General features: G+C 32.5%; 1 protein-coding gene across 10 annotated transcripts in view; it reads right to left on the bottom strand.

The window, feature by feature from the left end:
- LOC105215948 (transcription factor collier) overlaps nt 1-20953 on the bottom strand; it is a 67729-nt gene that overhangs the window by 5822 nt on the left and 40954 nt on the right. For 8 of the 10 annotated variants that reach the window (XM_054233767.1, XM_054233769.1, XM_054233771.1 and 5 more), the window contains exons 6-8: nt 1715-1796; nt 716-896; nt 41-322 (exon numbers count right to left, since the gene is read on the bottom strand). In XM_054233767.1, coding sequence (XP_054089742.1) covers nt 41-322; nt 716-896; nt 1715-1796 — 545 coding nt within the window. The remainder of the gene's footprint in view (nt 1-40; nt 323-715; nt 897-1714; nt 1797-20953) is intronic. The other 2 variants (XM_054233772.1, XM_029042719.2) reach the window with 1 other exon arrangement.

The following is a 20953-nucleotide window of genomic DNA, read 5'->3' as shown; positions in this document are numbered from 1 at the left end:
CAGAGTTTAAAAATTTTAATAACATTTCAATTTTACTCACAAACATAGACAAAACGTCCCGGTGAACCCTTGCAGAATTGTTTGCTCTTATATGACAAAGTCACCTCCACCACACCGGGTATGTGACGTGGTGGTGTTTGCACACGAATGGCATGCGATGTAATCAGTTCGCTCCACACGAGCATTGTGCCGAAGACCACTTGGAGGCCATCAAAGAAATTATCACCCACAATAATAACGGTTGCGCCGCCCGAGGTCCAACCCTCGCTGGGCGAAATCGCTTTGATGCAGGGCGTGGCCACCGGTAGTGGTGGATAAAGACCTGTAGCGATAAAGGAAGCATACTTAGTGAAAGTGTCGATTGTAATTTTGTATGTAGTGATAAGCGGGAAACGGGGGAGCATGACTAAGTGTACGACCGTAATGTGTTTGTTAAGCGAATTCGAACAAAAAAATTAACAAAAAACTTGAGTTTAAAAATTGTAATAACTACAAAATGTATATGCGCCTAAATGTATGCTATAGCAAATACTTAAATATTTATGGCCTACATTTAGGCGCATTAAGAATTTTTTAATTACTTCTAACTTCAAATTGTATATTAAATTTCAATAAAACAGTTTGAACTACCGCAAAATTCTCAAATTGTACTAATTTTTTTACTCAATAACTAAAGAAAAACGAAAATAAACAGTAAATCAATTTTGTTACGGACCATCATAGGTACTGTCAGGCGCAAGTGGGTGACCCGTTAAGGACAGGGAGGAGTTTCCTGTACCTTCCGTGGTATCCAAACGTTTGGCGCGACGTCCATGCTTCGAATTGTTGTGCACGAACATATTATCGGATATAGCCAGTAGTGGGCCATCAACGGTCACTTGTGTGGAGATGACAACCTGTGGGAAGGAAAATTTTTAGATTAAAAAATGTGTGGTAAATTTTAGATTAAATAATTTAAGAAATTAAATTTGACACTAAATTTTAGAAAAAAAAAGTTTTAAACACTAGGATTTATTTTTTCAGTACAATTTAAATAAAAATCACTTAAAAATATGAAATCCCGAAATTTCCAGATTAAAAAAATATTTAGGGAATAATATTTTTCTTTTTTTATATAACTTAAAAACACTTCAACTAAGAATTCCCGAAATTTCTGGATGCACAAAATAATTCGGGATTAATTTTTCTTTTATTTTATTATTTATAATTTGAAAGCACCTTAAAATAAAAATTCTGAAATTTCCTAAAATATTTCGGGATTATATGATATAATTTATTTTAATTTTTTTCATCGAAATATTCGGGATTATATTTTTATTATTTATAACTTAAAAGCACATTAAAATGAAAATCCCGAAATTTCGAGATTCACAGTATTTTTCGGGATTAAATATTATTATTATTTTTTTCACGAGATTTCGGAATTCACAAAATATTTTGGGATTTAATTTTAATATGTAAATATTTTATTTTGAGAAAAAATAAAAAAATAATCTTGAAAAGTTGATAAAAAAATGCGTAAAATATTATTATAAATACAGTCAGACACCGATATGTTGAACCAAGAAAAAAATAGAATAAATATTTTTTTATAAAAAGTGTTTATCGTAATTAATGTTATTTGTTTTATAAAACTCTATTTTTATTTATTGCAGTTCCACATATCCATAACCACCTGTACTAGCATAGAAATGAGTATTTTTAAGTTCATTACCTGAAAACGTCTCATATCTCTGGGATTGCCGGCATTCTTCAAGCAGTTTTGATTGCATTTCAAAAAGAATTTCAGGAAAAATCTGTAAAATTAGAGAATGTGAAAATTTAAAAATTATATATTTTTTATATATTTATAATATTATTTTTTTAAATTTCAAAAATACAATCTTTCAAATAAGTTTAATTAATTTTTATATTTTTATTTTATAAGATACCGTGTAAACTACATATAAATCTGTTTGGAGGCATAAGTCCACGTTCACCGCTTTAGACGCGTGCTCATAACCTCCAAAATCACATTATTTTCTTTATTTATCCTAACAGTTGCTTGGAGTGCGCCATAGTAATTGCGTTACTCTCTTATTATTATTATTATTAATTTGACACTTGTGTGTTTTCCGATACGCATAACGGTATTCAATTGACTTAAGCTGCATATTTAAAATAATATTTAGCTCACTTTCATTTAACCGCGAGCGAATACAACCATTCAACGCCAGCAAAATAGTGTCAAACACGCACACGCACACTCCCGCTCCTGCTCAATACTCTCTCTTCACTCCCTCACATTCTGTATGCTAATAATGCATAATAAAGAAAACAGATGTTTGCCCTGCGGCGCGCAGCAAAAATTTTTTTGCCTCTTTAGTTGGACGCCTTTATACCCTATACCCATGACCTCGAGCGCTTTTCGCCAGTTGATCTTAATCAAATTTACACTTAAATGTACATATGTATGACAGCAGGAGACGTGTCTACCAAAAAGCCAATGACAACAAAAACAATAACAACACCTACAACTACTAGATTGTCCTTTTTTGGGTGCGGGTGTGTGTGTCTTCGCTCCTGCGGCGTTGAGCAGTTTAAGGGTGCTGCGAGTGCAAGAAACACCGCTGCCGAGTGTTAATAACAAATCAGCCAAAGTGGCATACACCGGAAGCATCGGTGATATGTACTCTCACTTATGTGCATAAACAAATAAACTTAAGCACTTAAGTGCGTGCATGTGAGGCAGTTTTAACATACATACATATATACAAGTACCAGGTATTGTTTAGCAATTTGTTGATCCCATTGAGGGTGTTAATAGATGTAAATTATATTAACGAATGCTGCGCTATTTCGTTTTTTTGTTCTTTTCGACACAACAAATGTCGAGTTTTTAAATTTTCCTCGACTAATATTTCAACACTTTTTGAACTGAAAAAAAAATGGAAAAAATTAGGAAATAAGAGTCATCACGCATGTAAATTTTGTAGACAAATGACGCGCTTCTCATATTTCTGCTATTGATTAACTGCTTTGGACTGTGTAGAGCGGGTAGCGGGTGTATGAGAGGTAGAGCAGCGGATAGGAAATACTGATGATACTGCGTTGAAAAATTATTCCGATTGGATTTACATTTAAATTTTTTTTTGTAATATCAGTAATGCACAGCTGTACAATTCAATCACGGAGGATGCAAGCAGTAGTGAAATGAGAATATTTGTGGGGAGTTGAGGGTTCTCAGGCAGCTTTGGTCGACTATTGAACGAGATTTCTGGAGTAAAATAGCATAATTTCATATTGCCAAGCTGCTGATATCTTTATTAAAGATATCTTAGTTAGATTTATTTGTAAATTCATGTACACTGATATCAAAAAAAAAAACAATTTTTTGAGGTTATGTTGAGCATTTATATTATAAACTGTGTCAAAATGGCTGATTTGAAGAAATTTGGTGCTGAAAACACTTACTTCATTTGTTTCAAAAATGTTTTTATTAAAAAATTTTTAATTCCGATTCCAATTCGGCATCCCTAAATTTCGAGATTTTCAAATTAATTCAAAGTTTTAGGACCTAAGCTATTTGTTTTCTAAAATTTTTGCACTTAAAAATGTTTAAATGACGATCTCGAAAAACCGGAATATCGAAATTTTGGAATTTAGAAACTAATTGTAAATTTTAAGACTTTTTTTAAATTTTGGGCTTAAAATTGTATTAATCCCGAACTCGATTTTCGGAATGCCGAAATTTCGTAATTTTCAAATTAATTCAAAATTAAAAGTCTGAGCTATATACGGACTACATCAACAAACTATTTAGTGTCAGCTGCTTTACTTTCAGATCAAGTCTTCACTGACTGATAAAGTGTTTTATACGTCCAACGCCCCCTCTATAATAAGCGTGATGCCAAGCACAAGTTTTACTTTCATTTGAACAAATGCTATCTAAATTGATTGTGCTTGTTGCTAAATTTTAAAATAATTTTTTTTTTGGAATAGTACCACAAAAGCTGATCACATGAGCGATTTGATCTACTCATAAAGAGACAAATAACACCAACAACTCTCGCTTATTTGCTATCATAATTATATGACATAGAAAACATATAATTATTGGCCTCATTCGGAGTTAATTGAAGCCATCTGCTTTCTGAATACTTATCTCAAAGCAGCGGAATGTATCAAATTGTGATATTTTGTGTTGAAAATAGATATGTAGGTTTGTATGTATTTCTCTGCGATTTGTTCGTTTGTGTATACTGGACATAACTTTGTTATAATAAGCCAGTTGGCTTGTAAAAATAGAATATATCGATCATTAAAGACAACAAGCCAAGTACTGATGCTGATTTTTCTTATTATTGGAGCTAATAAAATGAAAAAAATTGAGGTTAGGATTTAATATTTATGGAAAGAGAACATACAATTCTTCTGAATACAAAGGCAAACAAGACAGTCGAAAAGCTGTAGAGTAATTTCGGCTATTGGAGAACTAAATTTCTGCATCTATAACATTTTTGTATCTATAACAGACAGGCATAAAGCTAAAACCATATCGGAGAGAATGGCTTATGAATTATGAAACAGAAGAATATCAATTAGAGCAGCGAGAATGCTACAAAAATCTTAATAAAAATAAATAAAAATATAAATAAAAAAATATTGCACATAAGATTAAAAAATATATATTTTATGAATTTGTATATAACATTTTATAAAAAGGGTGGTAACCCCGATGAACATACTTTTTTTAAATTTTAATTATATTTTTAAATTATTAATAATATTAATAAAAATAGCTTGTTTTAGTATTAATAATTAAAAATCTTAATTTCTTAGAAATTTTTCAGTGCAATAAATTACGATTGGGGTGGCAACTCTGCTTCATAAATGTTTGAAGAAAACAACAAAAGGCAAGATTTTGATACTTTCAGTTAATTTTTTATATTTTTAAAACATTTTAAAACAAAAAATTTCAATGGAAAAAATATTAAGTGGCAACTCTGCTGCATAAATGTTGGAAAAAATAATATAAAAAGTTTTTTTCTTTGATTACTTAAAACTTAATTTAAATTGTTTTTATTTATGATTCTTTAACATTTTACATAATATGTAGTATATTACAATGTGGAATAAATCGGATCGAGTTGGCAACGCTACTTCAATTTTTTTTTAATAATATTTAAAAATTATTTATTTAAATACTATGAGTTACATTTTTATATGCCTATAATTTTTAAGTCGAAAATTTGCAATTGGGTAGCAACTCTAATGCATTAATGTTTGAAAAAATAATAAAAAAAATATTTATTTTATTGCTGTGAGTTAAAATTTTAATATGTTTTAAAATTTTGTGTAATAAACTATAATTGGGTTGGCAACTCTGTTTTTTAAATCTTTGGATATCAAATAATATTGAGCAATATATCAAAATGCAGATGTTTACTGGGACGTAGACAACTGTATATATGTAAACATGTGTGTGTATGAAGTTATATAGATTTCGAATATATTTTGATAGTCGCGGCAGCGCCTAAAAATTGTGTCATCCCAAGAGACACTTAAAAAAAGTACCAACAAACAACTACAAATTCATTTGCATACAGAACACATGCAAGCACCTACATATGAATATATATGTGTTTGTGCATATTTATTTTCACTGATAGCCCCGACAACACAAACTCTACAAATTTGTTAAGTTTAAAGGCAGATTAAAATGTTAAAAATAACGGGAGGCTGGCGCAGACAAACAGGCTGAAAGGCCCGTGTGGGACCTGTGCGCCATCGGGAGGGTGTCCGGTGTCGGTTTATCGCCGGTACTAAAGTGGAAACCCTACTCCACTCTACTTCCAATAACAAAAACAACAACAACAACTCATGTTGCACTCGCCACTTGTGTTGTTGTAGGCGACTTTTATGTGTATGTGTGTTTGTTGCAACTGTTGCATTGGTTTTCTGTTGCATAGTGGCGCTCGCTTGTTGGAAATACAACACCAAAATACTTGTCAGTTTGTGTAATTTGAATACGGAGGAGTGCATATTTTTTTATTGCACAACAATAATAGCAACAAATGTTGGGAAACGTTTATGGCTTATTTGTACATTTAAACGTTGAAGTGCACTTATACACGTACTTGTATGTAAGTATGTGATTGTGAAGTGTTTTTATTGTTTCATGCTGTGTCGTCGACAGTGTTGTCACTACAATCACTTAATTTTCTTAGAAGTGTAACGAAGTGATAATGATAATGATTAGCTGTAAAATAAGGAAGTAAAAAAATGAGAGAAATAAAAAAATCCTAAAATTTAAAAAAAAATGAAAAAATTAAGAAACATTTTTTTTGTTTTAGAAAATATCATGTCATTGCTGTACGCCGGACACATAAATATTTAATCAGCTAAATAATATTTCGACAGGAACATGCCTTGCAACAAGGATATGTAGCAGATGGTTGTGGATGTATATGTAGATATACTTTTAGTATAACTTGTGAATTATAACTACAGCTGTCATGTTCAAATGTATGTAGAAATATAAATATTTTATTCATAATTCAAGACTGTGTGTGGATTATAGGTCCTCAAACTCAATTTTCTACAATAGAAAAATATATTTAGAAATTTTGTGCAAAATTATTCGTTTTTCTTAATAATTAATTTTCCATTATTCTTAAATGTTGAAAACTTTATATAAAAATGTAGGTTATGGACAAGCATTTTAATAATTAATTTGAATTTAACTTAATTTAATTTAATTTAATTTAATTAATAATTTTATTTTATTTTATTTTATTTTATTTTATTTATTTTCGCCTTTTTTACCAATCCCGTCATCTTTTCCTAATTTTGTATTTTTAAAGCTCACTTCGTAGTTAAATTGCCATTTTCGTAAGCTTTGCTTGAATACCCGAGTATTCTTCAAATGTTTTTGTGTTCAATGTTGTGTGTAATTAGCCATTAAAACTTTCAAGCGGCACGCGAACGTGACCAGCTGTTGTTAATCTGGGGCAGTTCATTGACTAAATGGGTATCTATTCGTGATGAGCAATTAAAATTGCTTTATAATATAATTTTTTTTTTTAGGATAATAGTTTATCAACTACATATTAAAATAACATTTTTTCATACAAAAGCTTTATCTGCAGAGAATTTACTTTAGTATGCAAAATTTAAATTTCATCAAATTTTCTGCCACAAGAAATCGTTAAAAAAAATTATTTTTACCACCGGAGCAAGAACACCATAAAAATCGACAGCAAAACATTACAAAAACACAAATGTTTGGTTTGAGTGCAAATTTTAACGGGTTTCAATGTCAAAGCGGCAATTTTTTTTGGCGAACAACTGTGTTGGCAATGTAACTGGAGATACAAATAAATAGGAAGGACATTTGCCACACACACAAACACATGTATAGAATATAGCCTATACACCTATACATACAAATAAACACATTGTACACCGGCCACCACCATTTTGTTTTAGTTTATTGTATTTGGCGTTTATTGCGCGCACACATACAAATTTGTATGCTTTATAATACCGTTATATGTATAAATATATGCTGTTGCCCAGCAACTCCTCCACCCACTGCCACATTCACAGCCACTGTCCGGCATCCATTGCCAGCGAAAGTCGACATTTCACGCAACACACAACGCACACGCACACATACACTTACAGACAGAGATCGTTGGGGTGAATCCCTTTAAGCGTGTTGATTCCTCTACTTATTTCTCTGTATCCCTTTATACGCGCTTCGCAAGTACATTTTTTCTCACTTCTTTATTATTGCCTGTTGTTATTGTTATTATTGCAACAACTATATATTTTTTTCAACTTGCTACAAGTTGTTGTTGTGCTTACACTTATTTTATACCATTTGTTGGCATTGTTTATGGTACTCCCCCAACAACAGCAACAACAACACACTGATATATGCAAACAAACATTTGGGTGGCTCGACTGGCTGGCCGGCAGTGATGGCGGCTGGGTTTCCTGTGTCGCTTATGGCAATGTTGAAAGTTCATTGTTTTCGGCAACAACTTGGCGTATGTATACTCGTACACCATCATTGATAAGGGTTACTTGATGACGTGATTCGACGACTTGGCTCCATAAAAATGGCTAAGGCGCATAAAGTCACGCAGAAAGCTCTTACTTATCGTCGTTATTTTGGTGGCAAGCGTGCAGCAAACACACACATAGATAAACATGTATATGTATATGTATATAGAGATATAAACAACTTTTTGTTTCAGTGTAGCATACTTTGAGGGGCTGTTTTGGGTTTTTGTTGTGTCTTTGTTGTCTCAAGCTTTCACTTTCACTTTTCTTTATACAGCAATACACTCACGCATTCACACTCATATACAGACATATATACGCACAGCTTCTTTGAGTAGTCACTCAATTAACACTCACTCAAATGTTTTGGCCTTGAGTACTTTTTTGTTTATGCCAAAAGCGCAAGTAAATGAAACTGACATTGTAGCAATGTTATTTTCGTTTGTTAGTATGTATGTTTGTTTGCCTCAAAGAAAGCTTATAATACGCTGAACACGCATTTTCCTTTCTCAGCATATTTATTTATATTTTCTTCGAAGTGTCAAAGTCCTGCCTTTCTTTGAGTATTTCTTTGCTACGCACTTTCTTATATGTATGTATACACATGTATATATACACATATATATATATATATACATACATATATCTGTTTATAAATATCTATATTTTTGACTTTTCGTTGTGTCGATAGTCTTTTTTTACACAGAAATTTACTTACTCACCGTTTGTTTTGGTTCTTTGTCCCAAAACTTTTGGCGAAAAAGATTATCTACATTGTCGTCACGGTGTTTGGTGTTAGTAGATACATACAAACATACATTTAATCACTTATACACAAACATACATACATATATACAAATATAAAAAATATAGATAAATTCATACAAAATATCGCAACGAATGCTTGTAAAGCTTGTAAATTAAAGTGTGCCTTGTGAAAATTCCTGTTTATGCACAAATATTTGTTTTGTGACTTCATTTTGTAATTGTAAGAGACGTGCATTCTCTTTTATGTATTGTATGTACATCAGAGAGCTGCAACGGGTATATCATTTTCGTGCACACTCGAATGTCCACTCTGATTTTGTTTGATCAAACTTTTCGGTATGAATACACGTATTGATCGCTTGGAGATATGTTCAAAACGAACGAGCCTTTCGCGACACTCGAAACACAAACATATATGCTTGTTTTAACAGAGTGCCGAGTTGACACTCGTTTGTGAACGAGCTGGCACTCTAACCCGATCGTATTGAATGTGATCGAGTCACACACGAGTGTGCACAAAATTTCAGAATATGTATGTATGTAATTGGCAGTCATGCTATTATTGCGTAGTGATTGTCAACGATTATTGGTTTTGTTTATTTTGTTTACTTTTTATAATTCATAATGACAACGATAGAAAATTCGGGTTGTGAGAACATTTCCAATGGCACAAACACCTTATCTGGTCTACACCTGAAATTTGTGATTTAAAAAAAAATTAAAATATTTAAGTGCAATGAAATGTTTTTTATTTATGATTTATGAATTAATAAATAAAATAAGTTTTGAGTGAATTCTATTCTTAAATTGAATTATTCTTTTATAATATGTACTATGTACGTCTAATATTCAAATTATACAACCAAAAAAGCTAAGACAGAACGCGTCATCCCGACGCCAACATACATACATATGTATGTACGTATGTTTATCTATTATTTTTTGGTCTTCGAGTGCCACTCGAGTGTGTCGATCACAATCAACACGTGCACGACACACCCGAAAATATAATATACATAAAATCCGAGTTTGCTGCTTGCACTCGAAGATAGGACCGTCGTCATTGTTCGTTTGCGTTATTTTCGCTTCGGGTTCCAAACTCGATCGAACACGTATTTGAAGAGTGTTACGACACACTCGTACCGAATTTAAGCTAGTGTGATTGAACACACTCGAACATACCCGAAGCTGCTCTCTGATGTACATTTAGACTTCCGTTTTAAATTGTTTTATGTCATATGACGCCAGTCTTCGGGTGTGAAAATGGTATATTTGTGGAGACAATTCGATCTTTTTTTGATTTTTTTTTTTCAATACTCAAATAATTCAGAATTTTAATAAAAGAACTAAAAAAAAAAAAAACAAATTAAAAATTATGGTAAAAGAAAATTGAAAATAAAAAAATTTCAAAATAATCAAATTTGATAGCTCTTAACATTTATGTTTAACACTATTAAGATATATTAATACCCAAATTTTGTACAAAAAATTAATTTAATTAATTAATTAAAAAAACAATATTAAATAGCCAATAAAATAATATTTTACGTTTCAAGACATTCATAAAATATTTCAATTTTATTAAATTAATTCGATTTCGATTCGATCGAAATTAAAAAAAAAACTAATTTTTAAAATTTTTTTCTTTGCAAAACTTTATATTTAACCAAAATATGCAAATAACCAAATTACTGGATATTTTTTTATATTTATTTTATATATTTTTTATACATATATTTTTTTATTTTGCATATATTTTACATTTTTAGTTTTAAAATATTTGTAAAATATTTTAAATGAAGATTTTATCAAAGAATTTTGAATATTTGTTTACGATTTTCAAAATTACTTCTATTTCTTAGTAATTATTATTATTTTAATGAAAAAATTTTATAAATCCATTGTTTTTTAATTTATTAATTTCTTAAAGAAAGTATGTTTATTTTATATTATTTATAATTATAATTTTTTTCGAATTCAATTTGTTTCTCAAAAGGAAAATTTAAAATGTTTTAAATTAATACATTTGTGTTATAATAAAACATTTTTTTTTAATTTTAAAATATGTATTTATTCAATTTATTTATTTTTCTAAAACAAGCCTTAAATGATAATACTTTTTAATTTATTTTTTATGTTGTTAACTTTAACCCTTTATAACTCAACTAAGTAAAAACGGAAAAACTGTTTCGTTTCTAATAGATTTCGGATAGAAATGAAATACGTGTTTTATAGTTTAAACAATTTTTTTTTTCTTTGGGTGAAAAACAACAAAAAAGGGTATGTGACAGATATGTCACGTTATGTAAAAACGTCTCTAAGCTCAATAATAATATTTGTATTTCGTGAATATTTACATGTTTTTAAGAAGTGTGAAATTCCTTGAAGCAGTTGTTTTGCTTGTTGTAGCATAAAGTCACAACACATTTTTCACATACCGTTTGTGATACTCCAACACATCCTGGACGCTTGCAACGAATTCGTTTTTCTGCCCATACCGGCCAGTGTCCAACTTGATCTTGCCAAACTGCCATAGTAGGAACATGTTGGGCTGGGCCCTTATGCTTTTTAGATTGTATCTTGAAACGAAGAGGAATTGAACTTCGTTTCATAGGGGACTTTGTACCCAATTTGCACAACACCGTGGCAACTTCTAAACGAAAATCAGCAGATGACAATTGATTGCCCTCTAATTTTTTTTCTTTATGAGCTCTTTTGTATAAGAGCCAAGCATTAGACACTGCAAGGTCTAAAAAGTGATAAAATAGACGAACGTGGCATCGCTTGCTTATTACCTTATTACTCAATGTTACAGAAATGGTACAAACCTAAACTTCACTATATATTGTATTAGTGAACATTTTTCGAATTATCTTATAGAAATTAAACATAATAGTGAACTACCTGAACTTTTCCACTAAATATTTTATTAAAACACTGAAAATTTTCTTATTTTTATCTTTTCGGTAATTGCAAGCACGTGCATTCACTAACTTTACCATATCGAAAAAGAAAGTACCGTTTTATAAATGATGCCAATACATAATAAACCAGAGAATTTTAAAATTGAAAAATACGGAGTTTGACAGTGCTGGTATATCATACTTAAAAGGGAAAAATTAATTTTCCTATGTTTTGTGCCCTCTAAAAGGGTTTGTAACATATCTGTCACATGATGCTATAAAGGGTTAAGGTTAATTATGTTGAAATTTATTTTTTTCTTAAAAGTTTTAAACATTAAATTTATTTTTGCAATAAAAATATCTGGGTTATATTTTGTTATTTAAAAATATTTTTTTTATTATTTCAAATATTCTTAATAATTTTTAAATTTGTTTTTTTATAATATCTATATTTATAATTATTTTCGAATTTAATTAGTTTCCTAAAAGGAAAAAAAGAAATTCAAGGAAAATTTAAAATGCTTGTTATTATTATTATTAACCCAAACGATTACCCTCCTCCCGCCCAACCGACGCGTGGGGCGCAGTCCGCATACGAGCGGAATTTGCCGAGTCTAGAAAGGCAAGAGATTTTTAAGCGTCCGGTTCTCAAACTGCTCAGCTACAGAAAGAAACATTTCAACAGCTGAGATTTAAAAATTTATAAAAACAAAAAGTTAAAAATTTCTGAATATTATTTATTAAGAGAAGACAAAATAGTTTTTTTGATGCTAAATATTGAGTCAGATGGATCAAATGTGCTGGAATGCGAATTAAAATCATGACATATTCGGCAGAATGGTTCATTTAACTCAAAATTTGTTCTAGAAGATTTTAGAAATAATGGTCTAAACTGCCTGGATGAACGCAATGGGACATTAAACTTAATATCAGACAAAAGGAATGAACTACAAACTAAACCATTCAGAAGTTTTACTAGAAAAATTATACCTAGCATTTCTCTGCGACTAGTGAGTGTGGGAAGATTTATAAGTTTTAAACGACTAGTATACGGGGGAAGATTCAATCTTGAATCCCAATGTAAGTGGCCTAAAGCAAAAAGTAAAAATTGTTTTTGAACGGACTCAAGCTTATCAGAATGGGATTGATAGCTAGGATTCCATACCACAGAACCATACTCCAATATAGGCCTTACCAATGTTGTAAAAAGAATTTTAGTAATATACGGATCACTAAATTCTTTAGACCAACGTTTAACAAAGCTAAGAGCACCTTTAGCTTTTAAGACAATTGAATTTACATGAGAATTAAAATTTAGTTTAGGGTCCATATTAACTCCTAAATCAACAAAGCTAAAAACTTGCTCTAAACTGAAGTTATTTATTACATAGGGGGAAAGATCAACAGTTTTACGGGAAAAGCACATCGTTTTACATTTTTTAAGATTCAGTGGCATATCATTTTTGTGACACCAAGTAACTAAATTATTTAAATCCGATTGCAACTCAGTCCTTTCGTTATGAGAAGTATATGATTTAAAAAGTTTTACATCATCCGCATATAATAAAATTTCTGAAAACTTAATTACTGAAGGTATATCATTGATGAACAACAAGAACAGAATCGGGCCGAGATGACTACCCTGTGGAACCCCTGAAGTGACACTAATTGAATCGGATAAAGTATTATTAAATAAAACTTGTTGTTTTCTGTTAGTAAGATATGAGGATACCCATTCAAGAAGTCTTGGTTGAAAACCAAGAAGATTCAGTTTTTGCAAAAGAATTGAGTGGTTTACTCTATCGAATGCTTTACTAAAGTCTGTATATATAACATCAGTATTCTTATTATCCCTAAAACCCATTGACACATGGTTTACAAATTCAAGCAAGTTAGTTACTGTAGATTTCCCTTTACAAAATCCATGCTGAGAGAATGAAATTAAAGGAGAGATTAAGAAAGTTATTTGGTCAGTGACAATAGCTTCAAAAAGTTTGGGTATAGCTGACATTTTAGCTATCCCCCTATAGTTCTCAACAGATGATCTAACTCCACTTTTATGCAAAGGTAATATAAAAGAGTTTTTCCACATTGACGGAAAAATACCTTGTTTAAGAGATAGGTTAAAAAGCTTAGTTAAGGGCAGATAGATATATTTTGCGCAATTTTTAAGAAAGCTTGAGGGAATCATATCAGGGCCATATTTAAACGAATCTTTTAACGTAACTAAATAATTTAAGACATCTGTTTCAGAAATAATTGGTGTATTAATTACAGTACTCGGACATAACACTTGATGATATGGCACATTCATAGGGTAGTTTGAACAATAATTGGATTTGAAGAATTCTGCAAACATATTAGAAATAATATAATTGTCACATGACATTGTTGATTTATATTTCATCGCGGACGGAAAATTTGAAATCCTGCGTTTGGAGTTAACGAAACCATAAAACAATTTCGGATTACGAATAATATTATTTTTTACTTTGATTATGTAGTTTTTATAACATTTTTTGTTAAGTTCCTCAAACTGACGACGCAATTTAGAATATTTTAAATAGTCAACAAGAGCTCCAGTTTTTTTATAAAGTTTAAAAGCACGAGCTTTTTTATTTTTTAATTTACATAGCTCATTCGAATACCACAAATTTGAACTTTTTCTTTTGATAATAAAACATTTCGGAACAAATCTTTCAAAAATATTAAAAATTGTTTCATTAAAATGTGATACATTTAATTCAATATTACCACTATAATCAGGCCAAGTCAATTTAGAAAGTTCACAATTAATCTTTTTGAAGTTAGCTTTCGCAAAGTTGAACCGAGAACAAAGGTCCTGTTTGTTGCATACAAGTAATTCGTCTATGATTTCGATATTAATTTCCAAGGCAGGGTGATAAGAGTCCTCTGGCAAAACTAAAGGATCAGATCGGACCACAGAAACTGTTGAAGTATTATCAACATAGACCAAATCTAAGAATTTACCAAACTTGTTCGGAATTAAGTTAATTTGGTTAAGACCCATCCCAGACATTTCTTCCAAAAACTCATTAAAGCTTAAACGAGTGCAAAAAGGGGTAATGCAATCGTCAACAGATTTCCAAGATACACACGGTAAATTGAAATCGCCTAGAACAATTATGTAATCAGTATTCTTAGCAATTGAAAAAACATTATTTATTAAAGAAACATGCTGCGTATATACAGATAAGTCCGATTGAGGCGGAATATAAGATAAAGTTAGATAAATAGAACATTTATTAATACAAATTCGTATGCACTTAAATTCAATAAAGTCCGCATGAGGAACTTCTACTTCTTCAGATGGAATTGAAGAATGCACAGCAAATAGTACACCCCCCCCGACTCTGTTCAGTCGATCGCATCTAAAGATTTGAAATTCACTATTTAATATTTCGTTATCAAAGATATGAGGTTTAAGCCAAGTTTCAGTAAAAGCGATGACTTTAAAATTACAATTAGTGCTGTTCAAATACAATTCTTTTAATTTTGTATTTAAACCCCTTACATTTTGATAGTGAATTTGTAATGAATTTTTTATAATTAGTTTTTTGAATCCGCGGCATTTTTTGGAATATGAGCAATTACAGTTTGTTTTTGTTGCTTTTGCTCGAATTCGCGCACGAAAGCACCAGGTGGCCAAAATGATTCATCAAGTAGCAATTGAAAATTAACAGCTGAAACGCCAATCTTGAAAGAAGATATGTTTCTTTCGTATTTAAAGTTAAATTTTCTGACATCAATATCAATATCGTTAATTTTTAATTTCGACGAGATGTAAAACTTTATATCTTCGATTGTGGTATCCGAAGCGAATCTCGAAACGAAAATTGATTTTCGTTGAGGTATTACTACCAAATTTTTTGCCACAAACTCAGAGTTAATAGGAGGCGGATCCTGAATAGTTTTCCGCTTAAGGTTATCGTTAATTGTTTTCGGAGGATTAAGCACTTTTGAAGAGGAAGGCTTCTCTCCTTGAGGGCAAGGAGATGAGAGATTAATAAGGTCTAATTTCACCGGTGACATACTTTTCACGGACAAAGTGGCAGGTTCCTCATTAGACGGACGTTTACGTTTTGATGAAGGCTTAGCATTATCATCTTGATCATTTAGGCATTTAAATGATTGAAACAACACTTCATAATGCTTAAATTTTTCTGTAAGGTTTTGAAGTTCTCGACCGATTTCTTTAAAATTATTGCGCGCCTGTTTAAAAACTTTAAATAATTCAATATCTGTCGGTCTACACTTTAAGCACGACCAGCGCAGACCCTTTCCATCGAGAATAGAATCTAAGATTCTACCTGTCAATCCAGCACATTTAAGATGGGCAAGCCCGTCACAAAGCCAACAAGAAACAAAACGATCAGAATCGCCTTTAATAGTACAATTCGGAAAATTGCAAGTCATTATGAAAAAAAAAAAATTTAAATTGAAGGAAAAAACAGAATAGTAAATAATAATAAAAATTAAAATATGATATAATAGTAAATAGAAAAACAATAATAGTTATACTGAATTAGCCGAGATCACAACCAATATAATAGTGAGCAGTTTGAGAAGCACTGAGCCACTTAAAAATAACACGCAAACAGCTGTGAGCAAAAATGAAAGAAAAAAAGACGAATCAAAAGAAAAAGAGCAAATTAAAACAAAAACAATATGCAATCGCACAAACAATTGCAAAGTAGGAAATAAAATTGATAATTGATAACAACAACAAATGATTTAAAAGACTCGGCACCAGAATTTAAGAAAATAGTTAAAATACAATTAAAATTTAAATATAACACAAAAGCAAATTAGCACAAATACTTAGCTTTAGATTACACTTATTAAAAGTAAACTTTCTTTAATTATATTAATAAATTTAAGCACAAATTCAAGAACCGAGAAAAAATTAAACTTCACAGTTTGACGTGTTGCCAGATCGATATTTAAATATTTTTTATTTATTTTAAAATATGTATTTATTAAATGAATTTATTTTTCTAAAACAAACCTTAAATGATAATACTATTTAATTTATTTTTTATGTTGTTGATTTCAAAGTTAATTATGTTGAAATTTATTTTTTTCTTAAAAGTTTTAAACATTAAATTTATTTTTGAAATAAAAATATCTAGATATATATATGAAATAATAAAAAAAAAAATATTTTTAATTATTTTTAAATTTTTTTTCATAAAGATTTTTTGTTAATTTTTATTTTTTTTAATTATTTATTAATTGTTTTAAATTTTATTTCTTCAAAAAATTAATGTTATTTAAATTTATATTTTTTTGTTTTTTTTTTATTAATTAAAATATAATTGTCCTTTTATTTACTATTTAATTTAAATAGCAGTATTTAAAACCTTTTCACATAGTAAAAAAAAATATTTTAAAAAGTCTATTTCCCAAAAAGAATTCAGTTTGTTTTCATATTTAATCAAAATATATGTATTTTTTCACTCCGAACAGTTCGTTATGTAAAATAATTAATTAACGGCAATTTAACGTTTATAAAGGAACTACAGCATACTTTCGAAAACTAAACTAAATAACTGTAAAAAAGTATTAAAAAAATCCGAAACAGTTTACATCAAACGGAACACACACCAAGCATGCATTATATTATATAAAAAAGCGAAAATTCAATTAAGCCACTGTAACATACAACTAAATAAGTACACATACGAGTATGTATGTTGTTGAACTACCATTTGCTTACAAGCACCAAAAACCATACAACTACAACATTCATTTCATTCCACGGTTTTTATGCAGTAGCCAAGCGCGCTTTTTTTGCTTTGGCTACAATTTTATTTCCTTTCAATTGTTGTTATTGCTGTTGTAGTGTTTTTGCAGCTGCGGGAATCGAACGCATTTAGTTAGCTTGTTTGCACGCTTGTTTCATTGAATTGGTATCACATAGAAATATGACGCACACCGACGGACACACACACATTCATTGTCCGGGACAAATGCGCTCTATATGTCGCCGAAATTCCACTGCGCTCGGTGTATAGCCGTCCGTAGTCCCATCAACCAACCAACACACCCATCACATACGAGTACTCATCATCAACATCATCACTAGCACCGTTGTCGGCAGCCGAGTTGGTCTCCTGCGCAGCTCATCATCAGCCCATCGACGGTGCGGCGTCGCATCTTCGGCGTATGTCACGTCCACATGAGCGTGACAAACAATTTACCGCGCACTCTTGGCCACCGCCAAATGTGATCCGTGGACCACCAAAGTGGTTCACTACGATTTTGGACATGAAACAAGCGTTGCGCGACAGGCCAACCAAGTCAAGCGGCTAGGGCTTGGCCACAAAACCCAAACAGAAATAAAAAAAAAACAACAACAAAAGCGCAAATTGTTGATACAAAAAAAAGAGCGCATCGATCGCTGCGCTAATCTACTCATTATTGAAAGGTATGGCAACGCTTTGAAGATGCCCTGCAGCTCAACACACGCACTCACGCATGCATTCACGCGCTCACACGCACTCAGTAACGCTCGCAATGGCAGTGGCACATACAATTGGCAATTGCTGATTGTCAATTGGCAATTGCTTGCCTTATTAAGGATTCAGCACGCCAGTCGCGTACGCGCGCTGCAGCTTTTTCCCCCACCAATCCTATCCATATAAACTTTTTTCATTCTTTTCTTGATCCGCTTGCATTACTGCTCCCTTTTCCTCACTCTCTCCCTTTGTTTTTGTTTTGTCTTCTTGTGCAATACCGTTTACGTGCATTCATCCGCCGCGCCGCCATGAAAGTCCAGTCAAGTTACCGCGCACTTTGTCGGCTGCTGTGACTTTTTCGAGTGCCCACTTTCGGCTCCGTGTTGACGTGTGAAGTGGCAGCGAACGGCCAGCGCATGATCCCTTATTGGTAGGCGTGTATTAATAACCGCGCGAGCTGGGATTAGTTCGCTCTAAAAATATATTTGGAAGGGAATGAAAAAATGCAATTGATTGGAGCTGGCGGTTGGTTCGAGCTTGCGACGGTCTTTTGGACTTGCAGAAAGGAAGGGATTGAACGTTGCTGCTCTTTTATAATGAATCGATTGATATTTTGCGAAGTTATTTAATCCAACCGTGGAGGAAATGTCTCACAGTCAATTCTAGAAATCTTTCCAAAAGTGATCTTGGCTGCCGAGCTGTGGAAATTCGTGGTAAGCAGCAAGTAGAATAGCTGAGCTGAAGACAGCGTTCAGCTTTTGCAGTCGCGATCGTTAAAATTCAGGCCCAAAGAAAAGTTAGACAATAGCTACAACTAAAAGTCCTGCCGCCAGATAGACCTTAACTTAGAGAAGCCTCAGGAAGATAATGTCTTCGCTGGGATCTTATGCTAAATTAGAGTGTATGTGGATTAGAAACGACTGCGAAAAAGAAATGAGCGCAAATTCTCTTCATTTTCAACTAATCATAATTTTTCTGAAAATTGCTACCAATAGAAGTATTTACAGAGCTAATCAAGAAGTCGAAGTGGTTAATCCTCTTCTACGTACACATATTTTCGACCACATAGACCCGTCGGCACTTTTCAACTACTCAAGACCAACCACCACTCCCCTTAATCCCCCTTAATGCATTACGACCTTCCAACCGCCTTAAATAACGTTTCATCGCTTTCAACAGTTACTCAAAAAACTACAACAAACCATAAGCACGTACGAAAACATCGTCGTAACTGTCAGTTAGCTGCCAATATGTCCGGGCGTCATACGTACTCTCGTATATGCCGAGCGCTTTATCTCAAAGCTCTCAAGTTAAGTATGTAAGCTCAGCTAGCCGCTTGTGTCGACTGCAATAACATCACGCGCTTATCACGCTTTTTTCGACCGTTGTACTTGTATGATATTAAACTTACAATATTTACGATTATTATTAATACAATCCTCACGCTATTAAATGGCTGAACAACAACAAGAACTAGTGAAAAAAGCTGTATCGCCAACGACGCACTATTATTTAGTTGGCTAAGCCAATTTGCACGAGACGACGGCAGCGGCGGCGGCTTATAGTGACCAAAGAAGTAGACATTGTTGTGGAAAATCAATAACGTCTTCCAGCGAATCGGCTTTGTAGTACGCAATTTTTTTTTTGTATTTTTATTTAAAATAAATCTGCTTGCTGACTCCAGAGAATACTTTTAACGTACATTTAATAAGCGGACTGAGTACACGTGTACTACGCCCCGCTAAACTCTCGCGGCAGGCGGCGTCCGAAAGTCAACATTACAGCGGGCTCTGCCAGCCGTCCGCTAGTGCCACCAAACCACAACCTAACCCCACTTTAGCCAACATCGACTTCCTATCATCACCATCACCTCCGCCACCTTGACTCTTGGCATCGCCTAAGGGACTAGTATTGCTGCGTGTCGCGTGCCGCATTGCATGTGACAGTAGCTGTCGAACTGACGTGCTGCCGCTAGACTCTGTAGCTAGCCAAAGTTGTAGCGTTCTATTATAACGTTCTTTTTTTTGTAGTTTTTTGTGCTTCCTTGCAGCTGCTTTGTTGTTCCTTTCGCATGGCTTTTGTCGTGTTGTTGACGGTTCCGTTTGTCGGCAAGTCAATCATTGCTATTAATCAGCTCAGTTTTTGCTATTGACCGCTGATAGCTAGGTGGTAGACAACAACAAAGCAATGCTAACAACAAAGCCGCCGCGTAAGTAGTTCAAAAATACTTTGATTTTTCGGTAATTGTGACTGTTAACCAGCGGTGTCTTCAGGAGGAATGTGCGTTCGACCGTGGGGTGCGTTTGGAGTGAAGGCTCTTGGATGCTGCAGCGACGGATTAGTGGATCTTGATCTCTGATGTGTTCTAAGCTGGCAACTGCGTGAGATTGGACACGAACTTCAGTGAAGACGACTCTTTTTGAAAGCTTATACAACGGATCTCAGTGAAATTTCAAAATCCTCCTACGACAGAAGCTAATTTCAGTCTAATGTTCAGAACTTTGAAACTCCACAATGAGACCATGCGGAAACAACAGAGCTGTGGTTTGCAAGTCACTTGCTTAAATTACATTACAATTGGGCTTCCTAACCCGCAATCAATCTCTTACATACCAAATCACTAAGCTGCATCCACTAACAGTCGGCGAAAATGTAGTTTCAACAAAAGAATTTAGAATTCGTTCATAATTTTCTAGAACGACACTGCGACCAACAAAAAAATAATAATAGTAGGACCAAATAGACAAG

This window comes from Zeugodacus cucurbitae, chromosome 6 (assembly GCF_028554725.1).
Source record: "Zeugodacus cucurbitae isolate PBARC_wt_2022May chromosome 6, idZeuCucr1.2, whole genome shotgun sequence".
Taxonomy (NCBI): Eukaryota; Metazoa; Arthropoda; class Insecta; order Diptera; family Tephritidae; genus Zeugodacus; species Zeugodacus cucurbitae.
The sequence above is the reverse complement of the archived record's forward strand: the minus strand, read 5'-3'. Positions and strand labels throughout refer to the sequence as shown.